At 46.0% G+C, this 13,562-nt stretch overlaps 1 protein-coding gene across 1 annotated transcript in view; it reads left to right on the top strand.

Moving 5' to 3' along the window:
- Positions 1 to 12,957, top strand: part of FBLN1 (fibulin 1) — a 57,563-nt gene extending 44,606 nt beyond the window's left edge. The window contains exon 17 of the mRNA XM_079975196.1: positions 12,729 to 12,957. Coding sequence (XP_079831322.1) covers positions 12,729 to 12,868 — 140 coding nt within the window. The 3' untranslated portion in view covers positions 12,869 to 12,957. The remainder of the gene's footprint in view (positions 1 to 12,728) is intronic.
- Positions 12,958 to 13,562: the final 605 nt, after the last annotated feature.

The raw sequence follows: 13,562 nt of genomic DNA, 5'->3' as shown, positions 1-13,562 counted from the left end.
TAGGGAACACCTATACAACTATGGTTGGCAAAATTATCTGTTTGGGTCCCCCCCACCATATTCTAAGCTTTGGCACAGAAAACAGTTTCTGGGGCTAAGCCCTGGTGAATTTTGGCTGTGATTTATCTGTGCCCTCAAAATTTAGCTCACTTTAGCCTAGGCTGGTGATGGTCACAATATACATGCTGTACCAGGCTGGGAAAGAACTAGACGTGCAGGATTCTCCCGCTGATTTCTAAGCTTGGGTTCTGAGACCTTTGCAAAGAGCCCCAAAGTTTAGCAGTTCATTCTGCAAGATATTCCTTGTAGCCTTAAATCACGGCTGAACTAGGGGAAAGGGTAAACAGAAGTAAAGCCTCAGCTTGTTCTCCTTAAGCCTTTTTACAGACTTTCTGCTACATACCTTTTTGTTTTGTTTAGTTCCACCCCCCCGTACCTTTTAACCAGCTGTCATTGAAGAATTCGTTTTCAGCTTGTACAAAAAGGTCCTATTAAAGCCTGGGGTATTAGAGAGCACTATGCAGCTTTTTCCTTCTGCCTTGTGTTGGGGTTCTGTAATACCACCTGTGTTCAGGCAGGGCATTCAACTGCAGGATGTTTTCTCTCCTTTTCCTCCTCCCCCCCCGGCCCCAACCAGGCACTTACACACTTACGTTTGGTTAATGGAAAATGAAACTTTTGCCCTTGAACATTGCTGTTAGTAGGAAACTTTTTCTGAAACCAGCACCGTCAGGATATTATGATGGGGCTCACATTCGGAGAGTGGCCCTATAGCAGGCATATGGCTGGGTAATCACAGGCTTTCAATCCACTTTCTGTCTGACGGCATTTAATTTCTAGAAAAAGGAGATGTCAAGTGTGTTTTGGAACCCCTTTTCCCCAGTGTTGCCGCAGCAATCAAACCCTAGGGCTCTTCCTGCTTCCTCTGATCCTGCCTCTTTTCACTGGGAAAACCTGCTTTTTACCACTGAATTGGATCAACGCTTGCTCCGATTCAGCGGTCAAGTGTGGCTATTCCTAGGGAAAAGAGGTGGGGCAAAAGGAAAACCACTCTGACCCATGCCTAGAAAGCAGGGGACATAGTGGTAAACCTCTCAAACTTGTGCTTTTTAGTGTAGATAGACAAATCCAAAATTGTATTAGGAGAGCATTTATCGAAAGCAAGAGGAGACAGTGGCAAGTCTATGGGCCTCTGCATCCACGACCATCTGGTTTTGTGCCTTACTGTTCCAGGGTTCAGTTTAGGCACTAAAAACAGATAGTGGCACTGTGCCCTGATGTGCTCTGGCATAAATTAAGCCCTGCAATTAGCCTTATGAAAGCACAGCAAAATAATTATTCCTCTCTTCATCTGCATAGCCAGAACTGTGTGTAGGTATTAATTCTGCAGAGAAGGCACAGAATAGAGAGTGGGATGCTGAACTGAAGCTGAGTCAAAGGGCTTCTTCACAAGTGCTTTTTTCCCTTGCCCTGAGCTTTCCCCACAATGCACCACTTTTTACCACCGAATTGGAGCAAATGTCAGTTGAGGATTTCCACGGATTCCCGTTTGCTCTGATTCAGCTTTAAAGACTGGGAAACTCTGGAGCAGAAAAGGGGTGCTTGGAAGTGGAGCTTTAACTAGCAGAACATGCCTGGAAAGAGCAGAGCAAAGCTAAGTGTGACTAAGACCAAACTGGGGGCAAGACCTGCTTTGTTCTGTAGCATCGCCGTTCCTAACGCGACCCCAAATTAGCTGGAATGCTTAAAAGATTGTGCTGCCAAAGCAGCTGATCATGGAGACAATAGTAAGGAATATGTATGAAAAATAGCACAAAATAGGTGAAATCCCTAAATATATTTGAACTGCGTAATCTTGGAACAAAGGAAACTGTTATGTACTAAGCTTGGATCCTAGAACAATAGGCAGGTAGGATCCTAGAATGCAACAACTGATTGGCTTGCAGGAGAAGACCAATCAGGCTCCAGGAGGAAGTTAATCAGCCAATCAGACGGGACTCATTGTGTAAATAATGTATATAAAAGCCTGAGGTTTTGGGGGGGTGGAATACAATCACTCTTTTACAAGCTGCAATAAAGAGCATGAAATCACTGCACGACTCCAAGTATATTTCAGCAACATAAGCATTGCTTTCAGTGCATAAGATGCTGCTCATCTGAGCTTTTTTAAATGTAATGCTAAGTAGTGGGGACTCATGATTTTCAACAGAACCACAGTTTGTGGAGGTTAAATAGGGTTAAATACCAACATTCTCTGCAATGTATCTTGGTCTCTTCACCTCCCCCCCCAACCTACATTTAAAGGGTTTAAAGATGATGTAGAAGCCCCCTTCCCCAGTCTTATTCTTGGAATTTGGTCAGGGATTAGAATGCACAGCAGCTGAAAAGGATTCGTCTTCAGAAATTCTGGGCTCTCATCTCTAGGTAATGATGGAGGGATTGTGCAATGGCTTCCAGGCCCAATCCTCTGGATTAGCCCTTTATTTTCCTTGGTAAATTGAATCACACAGACGTGGCCTGGTGTGCACCATGGTGCGGCTTATAGCCAAGAACTGGTCAAGGAGTGGCACTTGCCACAGCCTTGGTGACATGACTATGCCATTCAGTTATGAACAGGATCCTGCTCTCCCCCACCCCTCCTCTCCCTCTCTTTTTGTCTCCCCTGAAACTAGAATTTGGGGCTACCCAGCTATATTGATTGGCAGTGGAATCAGGTAAAAATAAGCACTTCTTTACACAACGTGTGATTAGTTTGGATGGTCCACAGCTGTGAGATGTGGCAGTGGTGATAAGGTTCTTTAAAAAGGATAGGTCTATCAATGGATATTAGCTATGACAGATGGAACCTCCATGTTCAGAGGTAGTAGAGCTGAATACACTGTCAAAAAGACGTGGGTGTTGCCTTTATACCTTTCCTGTAAACTTCCGAAATAGTCAACCTGACCACCGTTCGAAAAATAACACTGAACTAGATGGGCCTTTGGCCAATGCAGCAATTTTTATGTTCCCATGTACTGTGCCAAAGCTGAAATGACACTAAATAATGTGCAGCAAGGCTGTGTCTTTAAGGTGCCACAAGATTATTTGCAATACGTGCAGTGTGGTTTGAACTCTCCAAATTCCATATTCAGTGTAAGGCTAATATGTGTTGTGTAATTTTCTCCCTCTCTCCTCTCCCCACGTGCCCCCTTAATCTGTTCTTGGGGTTCCCCCCACCCTCCAGAGCAGATTTAGAGATGGCGTGGGGGGCAGGAGGAGGGGAAGTCCTGTTCACTAGTGGGAATCCTTGCACTGGCTTCCACTAGCGATATGATTCAGTTGAATATGGCCCAACACATTTTTATTAAGTATGTCCCAATTAGTGCAACCAAACTAACCAAAGCAAAATATTTCACGGTATGGTGAAGAAAATTAGTAAATCCAGAAAGTTGAGTGAGACATGAATGCAAACACAAATGCTGCATTAAGAGCATTGTCCCATCTAATTGACATGGACTGTGTGTGCTAAGATGTCATAGAATCATAGAATAGAATCATAGAATCATAGAGTTGGAAGAGACCAGAAGGGCCATCGAGTCCAACCCCCTGCCAAGCAGGAAACACCATCAGAGCACTCCTGACATATGGTTGTCAAGCCTCTGCTTAAAGACCTCCAAAGAAGGAGACTCCACCACACTCCTTGGCAGCAAATTCCACTGTCAAACAGCTCTTACTGTCAGGAAGTTCTTCCTAATGTTTAGGTGGAATCTTCTTTCTTGTAGTTTGGATCCAATGCTCCGTGTCCGCTTCTCTGGAGCAGCAGAAAACAACCTTTCTCCCTCCTCTATGTGACATCCTTTTATATATTTGAACATGGCTATCATATCACCCCTTAACCTCCTCTTCTCCAGGCTAAACATGCCCAGCTCCCTTAGCCATTCCTCATAAGGCATCGTTTCCAGGCCTTTGACCATTTTGGTTGCCCTCCTCTGGACACATTCCAGTTTGTCAGTGTCCTTCTTGAACTGTGGTGCCCAGAACTGGACACAGTACTTCAGGTGACGTCTGACCAGAGCAGAATACAGTGGCACTATTACTTCCCTTGATCTAGATGCTATACTCCTATTGATGCAGCCCAGAATTGCATTGGCTTTTTTAGCTGCCACGTCACACTGTTGGCTCATGTCAAGTTTGTGGTCAACCAAGACTTCTAGATCCTTTTCACATGTACTGCTCTCAAGCCAGGAGTCTCCCATCTAGTATTTGTGCCTCTCCTTTTTTCCCCCCAAGTGCAATACTTTACATTTCTCCCTGTTAAAGTCCACTTTTGGCACAAGAAGGAAACAGGGGTCTGCAACATCAACTGATGCAATTGGCAGGTAACATTTAGCCTTTTGGTTGGCCAGTCTTTCTAGAATAGGTCCCTGGCTCCTGCTTTTGTATAGTTCAAGTGATCTGCTTGCTTCACTTCAGATCTAGTGGCCTCGGGGATCCTGTGCTGGATTCCAGGTCTAGATTCTGGGAGGATGCTCTGCAGCTCCGCATATTGCCAGCTCAGGAGTATTTGCGAGGAATGAGTTAAACAACAGAATGGCTCTTTTAAGTGTAAGATGCAAGGTTATTAGCAAACTGGCTAAGTGATACAAAATACAAGCAGAAACCAGACATGAAGGTGAACTGCCTGAGGGGCTGACATATTTTGAAGGCGGGCAAGAGGGAGGGAAATGTAATTATATCTTACAGCAACATAAATGAGCCAAAAGAATACCTTCAGCATCTGTCTGCAGTACCAGAAATCCCGATGAGGAGAAGAGTGAGAAGACAAACAATGCTAAGTTTAAAACCAGCGCCCTCCTGGCACTTGCAACAAGTAATGTTAGATAATCTCTATATTTTCCCCATTCTTTTTGGAATTTTTGTTTAGATCATCCCCTAATTGTATCTGTCATTTTGGCCAATTCAAGGTAATCAAATAATTTATCTTGCCTCTCTTTTTTTGTTGGTACTATCTCTTTTTTCCAATTAAGATTCTCGTTACTGATGTTACATACAGGAATATTCTCTTATTTTCATTTGCAATATTGGAGTCTAATATGCCCAGCAGAAAAGCTTCTGACTTTTTTTTTAAATAAAGGTTTGTTTAAATATTTTCTTCAGCTTATCATATACCATATCCCAGAAGCTCTTAATTTTATTATAGGTCCACCACATGTGTAGCAGCGTCCCCTCTGCTTGATTACACCTCCAACACATTTTGGATTTTGTTTTATACATCTTGAATATTTTGCTAGGTGTTATGTACCATCTATAAAACATCTTTAGAAAAAATTCCTTTATGGCTGCTGCTTCCTTTCTTTGCCACCTCCTGCAAGGCCAATTTTTATTTTCTCTTTTTGTGCAAGAGCAGTTCTGTGCAAAAGAGCTGCTTTAAAAATAGAAACATCATGGATGTGCCTCCAGCAACAGCCAGTGAGAAAAGGAAGGCTGTATCCTTTCCCTTTGGCTAATGAAAACCAAATGGAAGTAGTGGGTTTGGTAGCAGGCTGTGTGGCAGGAAAGCATCACCACACATGTAAGAAAACCCCACACCTACACCACATGCAGCGTGCAATTTTGTATTGACTTTTTTGCCCTTATTCAATTATTCACGGATTGGGATAATTCAGATTTATCAGAGCGGAATTGTGGCTGTCACTTGAATGAGGAGGATTTCATGAGAAGAATATTTAAGAATAAGAATAGAAGAGGCACAGGAAGCTTCAGCTCCACATTAAACTTAAGTGTGGATGAGCCCAAAGTTATTAGCCAAGAAAACCAACAACCTTTATATCAAGCTCAGCAGAAAATGCCCATTTTTCTCTCTCTCTCTCTCTCTCTCCTCCCACTTTTGGTTCTGGCCCCTCACTGTGAGACCTGACACGTGTGCCTCACTCCCACAGTCTAGTTCAATCTTTGGGAGAAGTGGGTTTGTTGCACGAGACCTCCCAATCACCAATTTGTCAGGATGTGATTGCCTTCACGCAAAGAGAGTGATGTTTGGAAGTGCCTTGTGACTGACCTCAGACCAGAAGTGTGGCAGAGTGAGCCTTCAAACTCTGAGCCCTGGTCTCCCCTGTTTATCCAGTATTTTTGCCAGGGTTGGTTCTTGAAGACCAGGCACTAGGATGGTGGTGTTTGTCATGCTTGCCTTGAAGAGAGCCTTACAAGCCCTTGAGATTCACATGACAGTATCAGGAAATATGCATCTTGGCACCTTCACGAAGCAAGAGTTACTCACTGAGCTTTGTGACATTTGTATACCAGAGTTCCAGTGCAGCGTTGTCAAGTTCCACTGATGTGCATCCTCAGATGAGGCTGCATGCTGGGCCCAAGGGCCTTTGCCTTGCCCTGTTGCAGGTAGAGTGGCAGGCTGTGTCTGAATAAAGGCAGGTCTGCTCCTGCTGCTCTGTCAGCATGGTTGGCAGATGCAGCATCCCAGCCTGGAATGTACCTGTTGACAGGAGAGCGATGTTGTCCCGCTTGCTTTGACACAGCAACAGACATAGCACAGAAAGTGAAACTTCAGTGCATGTAACTGTAGTTGTTATTTTAGCCTTAGTTCTTGCATTTCCCCCTCTCCCAGAATGGCTAGCTACCCATAAAACGCAACAGTAAAAACGGTGTTGAAAATCGCAACAAAACCCCAACATTTTCACCCCCCCAAAACGGGACTTCAGTGCTCATCAGCAGGGTTGTGCCCAAGCACTGGACCTTTGGCACTGGACCTTTGCCAAGTGTCAGAGTGCTGGAATGAAAAGCGTTCTGGCGCTCATCAGTAGGGTGCACCGAAGCTCTGGTGAGACCCTGCTGGCTTGCACCACAACAAAAAACGGAAAATCTCAGGATGCAAACAGAAGCTGAGATTGGCTTCTGTGATTCCCGGATGTCCCCCTTAAAACAGGACAGTTGAGGGGTATTGTCAGGGCTGCCTCTAGGTCCCAGCTCACAGAGGACCAACGCCAGGCTGGTATTATGTATAAAAGTCTTTATTGAAGTATAATTTCCATTTCAAAGCCAGAGCGTGCAACCCTACGTCTAGACTCTAGATAGGCGAAGTCCCGTCTGAATCACCTCCCCTTCCGCACCAGTTTAAGATCCTAGCCCTGCTCCACCTTTTGCGCTGCTCTCTCCTCCTCTGGGTCCTCCTGCCCTCTGGTGCATTGCCCTTTCTGGACTCCTCCGAAGCTGAGTCGCTGAGCTCCTCCCCCTGCCTCCGGCGTGCTTTAGGACCCGGTTCCCAATCCTTACTCTCTGCTGTCCCGCGCTCCTGTACATTTGAACTTGCTTCTCGCGCCAACCCAGTGACCTTTCTCCTAACCGTTACACTACTTCTATCACTGCTTCCCTCTTCCGTGACACTGGCCGGATCTGACCTCCCCTCTGTTTTACGACTCTCCGAGGGAGGCGTGGTCAGCTCTGCCTCGTCTTCTCTCCCTGGTGGGGGAAGCACTGGCCCCGATGCCTGGGACTCTTCCCCCCCACTCTGCTCTGGTGGGGAAGCTGGTCCTGATTTCCAACTGCTGCTCTGGGAGTCCCTGCTGCCCCCTTGCTCCTGGGGCGTTCCCCTTGGGACCCCCCTGCCCCTGGCCACTGGCGCTCCCTTCTGTGAATCTTCCGATTCGCTGGAGAGGCTCATGGAATCCCTCGGACCACTGTCTCCTCCTACGCTCCCCTCGGATTCCTCCCCCTCCCCCTCGCTCTCCATCTCCCATCTTCCCTGTGCCTCTGCTCCTGAGCCCCTGACAGGTATGTAATACAGTCCCACACAACACAGTAATCAAAGGCATAAAGTAATCAGTGCTGCAATTGACTCAATAGGACAGGGGTGTGGAAGCAGATTGTCTCCCCTATCGCTGTGGGTCAAAACTGAGAGAAGGGTGGGGTTATCCAACTATCAGTCACCTGACGGTGATGTCCGGTGACCCTTTTTCAGCTCTTCATAGTTTGAAATCAAACTATGTGGGGAAATGTGCAGCTTGCAAAGTGCTCTGAAAGAACCAAGTGCCAGCTGATACTTGGGTCTTGTGGAGCACTTTGCAAGAGGCTTTGCAAGAGCCAGTGATCAGGTGAAGATCAGCTGGGGTGTGGTATGGGCCAAAAATGGCCTTATGGGCCAGGTGAGGAGGCCTGAGGGGCTCCATTAGACCAGAGGACCCCTGCCCTTCAGTAAGGCCACTCTATGATCTGAAGGCCTGTGCAAATAAATAGGTTTCTAGCTGTCACTTGAATGAAAATCAGTTTGGGGCCACCAGATCTGTACAGGGAGGGAATTCTGCAGATAGGGTGCTGCCCCTGAGAATGCCCTACAGGGCTCCCCATCAGATCTGAGAACCTGGGTTGACAGGTGTGAGAGACGCCACCAGATAAAATACTTTGGGTCTAAGCTCTTCAGGTCATTATGCACCTTGAATTGGGCCTTGATAAAGAGACCCACCTTGTCACTGGAAGTCCATGTGGCCTCACTGGGAGGAGGGCCTATGCCCAGTTTCAGATTTAGATGGAGGTAACTTGGCTACAGTAATCCAGCCTCTGAGAACTTCCCGGTTGTATTTCTGAGATGCCCTCTACATTGGACTTCCCTTGAAGACCAGTCGCTACAAGGACACTGCCCATTTGCTGCTTGGGGCAGCAAGGTGGCATTGCACGACCCCAGTTGGCAGAGTATTGCACTGGCTGCCAGTAGGCTACCAGGACTCTTTAACCTCTTTAGCTTGTCCCCAGTGTTGATGCTATAACAGAGGTTCACATCTTCAAAACCTCTGCTGAGCTGAACATTTTGGTACAGAGTTGCTTCTTTCAGTTATTGGAATCCAACAGTGGCATTTAAGGAAAGATTATTTGATATATATTCCATTTCCCAGTTCACACTAGTGGTGGTTTTTTCGGGGGGGGGGGGGATGATCTGATTTTTGCTGACCTTTCAGCCTTTGTGTAGTTTCAAACAAAGCCCTGACGAAAAATGAGTTGCTATTCTACTAGGACTCCAAATCTGCCTCCAAAATGTATGCTAGGCAGCCATGTCTCTTCCAGCTTGACCCGCCTCCACTCCAGTATCCTGAATATTGCAATAAGCAAGATGTCAGGCAGGAGAGGATAACAGGATAACAAGAGCAGAGGAGGAATAGACAGGAGAAGCCATGGCTGCTTCATCTCTGACTGGATGAAGGAGGGGCCCAACCTTGCCTGCTGACCAGGGTATATGCAGAGCGGGAAAGAAATTGTCTGAATTAAATGATTGCATCCTATGGATTCATGTGTTATAGGTTAGAAGATAATGCCAAAGAGAGAACACGCTTCCATAGCCAGGGCTGTATTCCAGGGAGATTCCCTAACCCTCCACCCCCGTCTCAGTTCCTGCCAATACAAGTCAATTTTATAAGGGAGGGGAATCCGTCCAAGGAAATGAATCTTATGTGTAACATTTTAGGGACGGGGGGGGGGGGGGAAGGATGCTTAAAAAGAGAGGTGTGTTTATGGAATATGGCAAGGAAAATGAATGTGGTGAAAAGTCTGCTATTTCTCAGCATGCTGAAGATATTAGTCAGTATTTAAGTAGGACAAAACTCTAAGGTCATCACGGCATTCAGAAAAAATGGTGCTGACAGCTGGCATAAGCAAACGTTTATCTCTCCCATCAGATCCTAAGCCAATGTGTTCTTAGGGAATTGGTAGGAGACTGCTTCTGGAATGCCATACACACTGCCGAGCTCTCCACTTTTGAAACATGACCTCAACTAAGATCTAAATGGGACACATATCAAATAATCCTTCCTTAAACTGTACGTTTCCTTCCAAATTAAATGCCACTGTTGGATTCTAATAACTGAAAGAAGCAATTCTATACCAAAATGTTCAGCTCAGCAGAGGTTTTGAATATGTGACCCTTCCTTATTCTGTATTTTGCACTTTCAGAAACTGACAGTGTAGGAGACAGTCAGCCATGTGTTCTGTTCAGGGCGGAGGGCAGCAAACTGCAGGGAGAGATGCAGAAGATGCTGTCAGGCAACCACAGGCCAGAGCCCAGAGTATTGGGGGTTTCATAGCAGAAAGCAGTTTGGAAGGCAGATTATATGCAACTATATATAAAATAGCCACCCAACAATATATATAACCAGCCAGCAAGAAATATCCGCTGGGCAGCTTACAAATAATATTTAAATTTCTTTTTATTATTAAACTCAACAATCAATAAGACAGCACCTGCAAGCCCCTGTTGCAGCTTCTGGTAAATGGATTTTGTGGGGGTTTTTCTTCTTAAATTATTTCAAAAATCTGCTTATCCCAACTTAACAATGAAAGGAAAGGAACATTAGTGTTCATTGTGGCAATCAAAGCTTCTCTGAAGCTACAGTCTTTTTCCAAGTTTAGTTGCTTGTTTCCATTGTGAACAGTATATTTTCTACAGAAGAAAGTACCAGGGGGTGGCCTATCCTGTTTTGGCACCTGAGATCAAATGGTAAGGTGCCCCCCACCCTGGCTTGCTTACCAGGATTGTGCAGAGGTGGCTTCCAGGTTCTGGAAGTAGGGCTCTCCCCTTGTGGGGGGGTGGGGGTGGGAAGAGGCACCCATGCCGCTGCCAGAAAAGTGAGATGTGAGAAAAGACAGCAGCAGCAAGATCTTGAGCAGAGTCCTGTGAGATCTCGCAAGAGCTCTTTAGGATCTCATGAGATTTTGCGGGGCTCTTGCAAGATCTTGCCAGAACCTACTGCTGCTTCTCCAGTGATGGCGGATGGGGGCCTGTGGGGGTGTGTGCTCCACTGAGATTCTGCTGCCTGAGGCAGGTGCTTCAGTCTGCCTCATGGGAGGGCTGGCCTTGAAAAACACAAACCTTGAAATGTGCAACAAGTGGGTGGGTTAAGAGCTTTCCCACTCCAATATCTCTCTATGAATAAATGGTGGAAACTTCTTTTAAAGGGCTGCCTAATTAGGCAGATGTTAAGAGTTGAGTAGGGACACAGGTGGCACTGTGGTCTAAACCACTGAGCCTCTTGGGCTTGCCGGTCAGAAGGTCGGCGGTTCAAATCCCCACGACAGGGTGAGCTCCCATTGTTCGGTCCCTGCTCCTGCCCATCTAGCAGTTCAAAAGCACGTCAAAGTGCAAGTAGATCAATAGGTACCACTCCGGCGGGAAGGTAAATGGCGTTTCTGTGCGCTGCTCTGATTCGCCACAAGTGGCTTAGTCATGTTAGCCACATGACCCGGAAGTTGTATGTTGGCTCCCTTGGCCAATAAAGCGAGATGAGCGCCGCAACCCCAGAGTTGGTGACGACTGGACCTAATGGTCAGGGGTCCCTTTACCTTTAAGAGTTGAGTACCATTAATGCATCTTTCACATTTACTACAGTTTTCATAATAAATGTTTTAAAATTTATTGCTAGCTAAAATGCCACCCAAGTTTGAGAAAGTGACATACTCTGGAGCCAAGAGGGAAATGATTTGGGGGCATTCTCCCCTCCCCAGTTTGGCCTGAGAGAAAGAAAAAAGAGGCCATGCTGTGAGCTGGCTGCTGCAGCTGCAGCATCCTTGGCTGATTCTGCTTTCTTTAGGAAGCTGTGAAAGGGATCATTAGGGGCTACACTATCTGCTCAAAGGAGGGTCAGCTCCTCTACCGTGTTGTGCTTTTGCATTGTAAATAAAGCACATATTACAAGCAAACAAAAATCTTCTGCTACACAGTCCGTTGAACTTTTCATTACTTGTGGTAGTGGAGAGCAAACTTGAACTTTTTCTTTTTGTATAAGGAAGAAAACAAAGCCCATTAACGTCCCTATGTGCTTAAGAAAAAGAAAAAAAACCAGTGTCTTTAATACTTTCTCAACCTCTGAGCCGCTCACTTTGTGTACAGCCTCCATGAGGTAGACACGTTTCTGGATTTGGTTAATTTGGTTATTCTACATCTACTTAGGCCTTATTCTGCTGGAGATGAGGACCAGCAAAACTCGCCCAAAGACACCATGGAAGACGAAGGTTTTAGCCTGGGGTGCGAAGGGCGAGAAGCCACCTCACAGGTGCTCTCAGAGGCATTGTGAACACATCTGCAAATGGCTCTTTGTTTGCAGCATATTCTCTTTAGAAACTACATTCATAGTGGCATTTTTCTCCATGGTGTCTTCTAAACTTCCTTGCTGCCACAGCTTCTTGTCTTCACCACCTGGAGCAGGGCATCAATGAATTGATCTTCATGACCATGTCATTTCATGTGGTTGGGAGCAGTGCTTAAGATCCTCTGGTCCCAAATTACTTTAAAATAAAAACCAGTCCTCTGAAACAGACTGCTAAAACAGCAGAACACCTCTCTTAAAGGCCCCATTCTTCCTGTCAACACCCTGGTAGTCGCATTGTAGGCAAACTGAAGTTTTCAAACTTGCCTCCAAAGGTAGGTTTTCCTACAGAATATTACAGGTATCTAACCTGAAGGGGTTCCTGCACTGCAGGGGATTGGACTAGATGGCCCTTGGTGGCCCCTCCCAATGCTGCTCTTCTATAATTCTGCAAGCAGGGCATGCACGGTGACTATGGCCTGTTGCACAGCCTGGGAGATAGGCTGGAAGCTTGTAACACTCCATAAGCCAAAGGCCACAGAATGGAATAGCCACGTCCCTTGTGGGAAATGACCTGACCGGAAGGACTAAGGTCATTACTCAGTATGGCAGAGCTGAGCCCAGTTATCTTTGTGGCACTAATTCTTCTTCCTCCTCCTCAACCCACAGGTGTGGTTCGCCAGGTGAAACCCATCATTGGCCCCTTCCATGCTACCTTGAAGCTGGAGATGAACTACGTCATTGGAGGGGTTGTCTCACACCGCAACGTTGTCAACGTGCACATCTTTGTTTCGGAGTACTGGTTCTGATCCACCTGGGTGGAAGCAGGAGAGCTTCCAAGTGAAACTCTACCACAAACTCATAGAAACGTTATGCAGACCTACCTTTGGGGGCAGGGAGGGGTGAGATGGGGTTTGGGGTTGGGAGTGAGACCAAATAGCTTCTTTTTCAACATTTCTGTTGAACATTTCAAACATTTCTGGTTTATAGTTTAATTAAAGGACCAATAGGAAACTATCTAAAATAGAAGTAGGCTGGAGCAATAACCTTTGAGTCTGATCTAGCTGGATTGTATATACAAATAAATAGTGTGTCCAGCTCCCTCTCCTTCTATGGGGTTTTAAATTCTGTTTTGTTGAGGTCTTTTAGGCAGGGTGCTGCATGCAAGATTTTGCAGGATCAGAGCCTTGCCTGCCCTCACCCTCCCTACTTCCACCTTCTTGAATGCCTTGCCTGGCTATCAAATTAATTTTTTCATTGTAAAAATCCAGAAATCACCTCTGATGAATTTGGGGCACAACCAGGGCTTTTGTTCAGCTGAGTTCCGGCACCTCTCAGGTCGGCACCAATGCCATTATAAGAGAACAAGGGAGGCGTTTTTTGTGAGTTCTGGCACCTCTTCTTTTAGGAAAATAGCACTGGGCATAACTGACCTCGAAAATGACCCCTCCACCACAAATATTCCACATATATCGTATTTTTCGCACCATAGGGCGTACCGGA

This window comes from Podarcis cretensis (assembly GCF_951804945.1).
Source record: "Podarcis cretensis genome assembly, chromosome: 5".
NCBI lineage: Eukaryota > Metazoa > Chordata > Lepidosauria > Squamata > Lacertidae > Podarcis > Podarcis cretensis.
The sequence above is the reverse complement of the archived record's forward strand: the minus strand, read 5'-3'. Positions and strand labels throughout refer to the sequence as shown.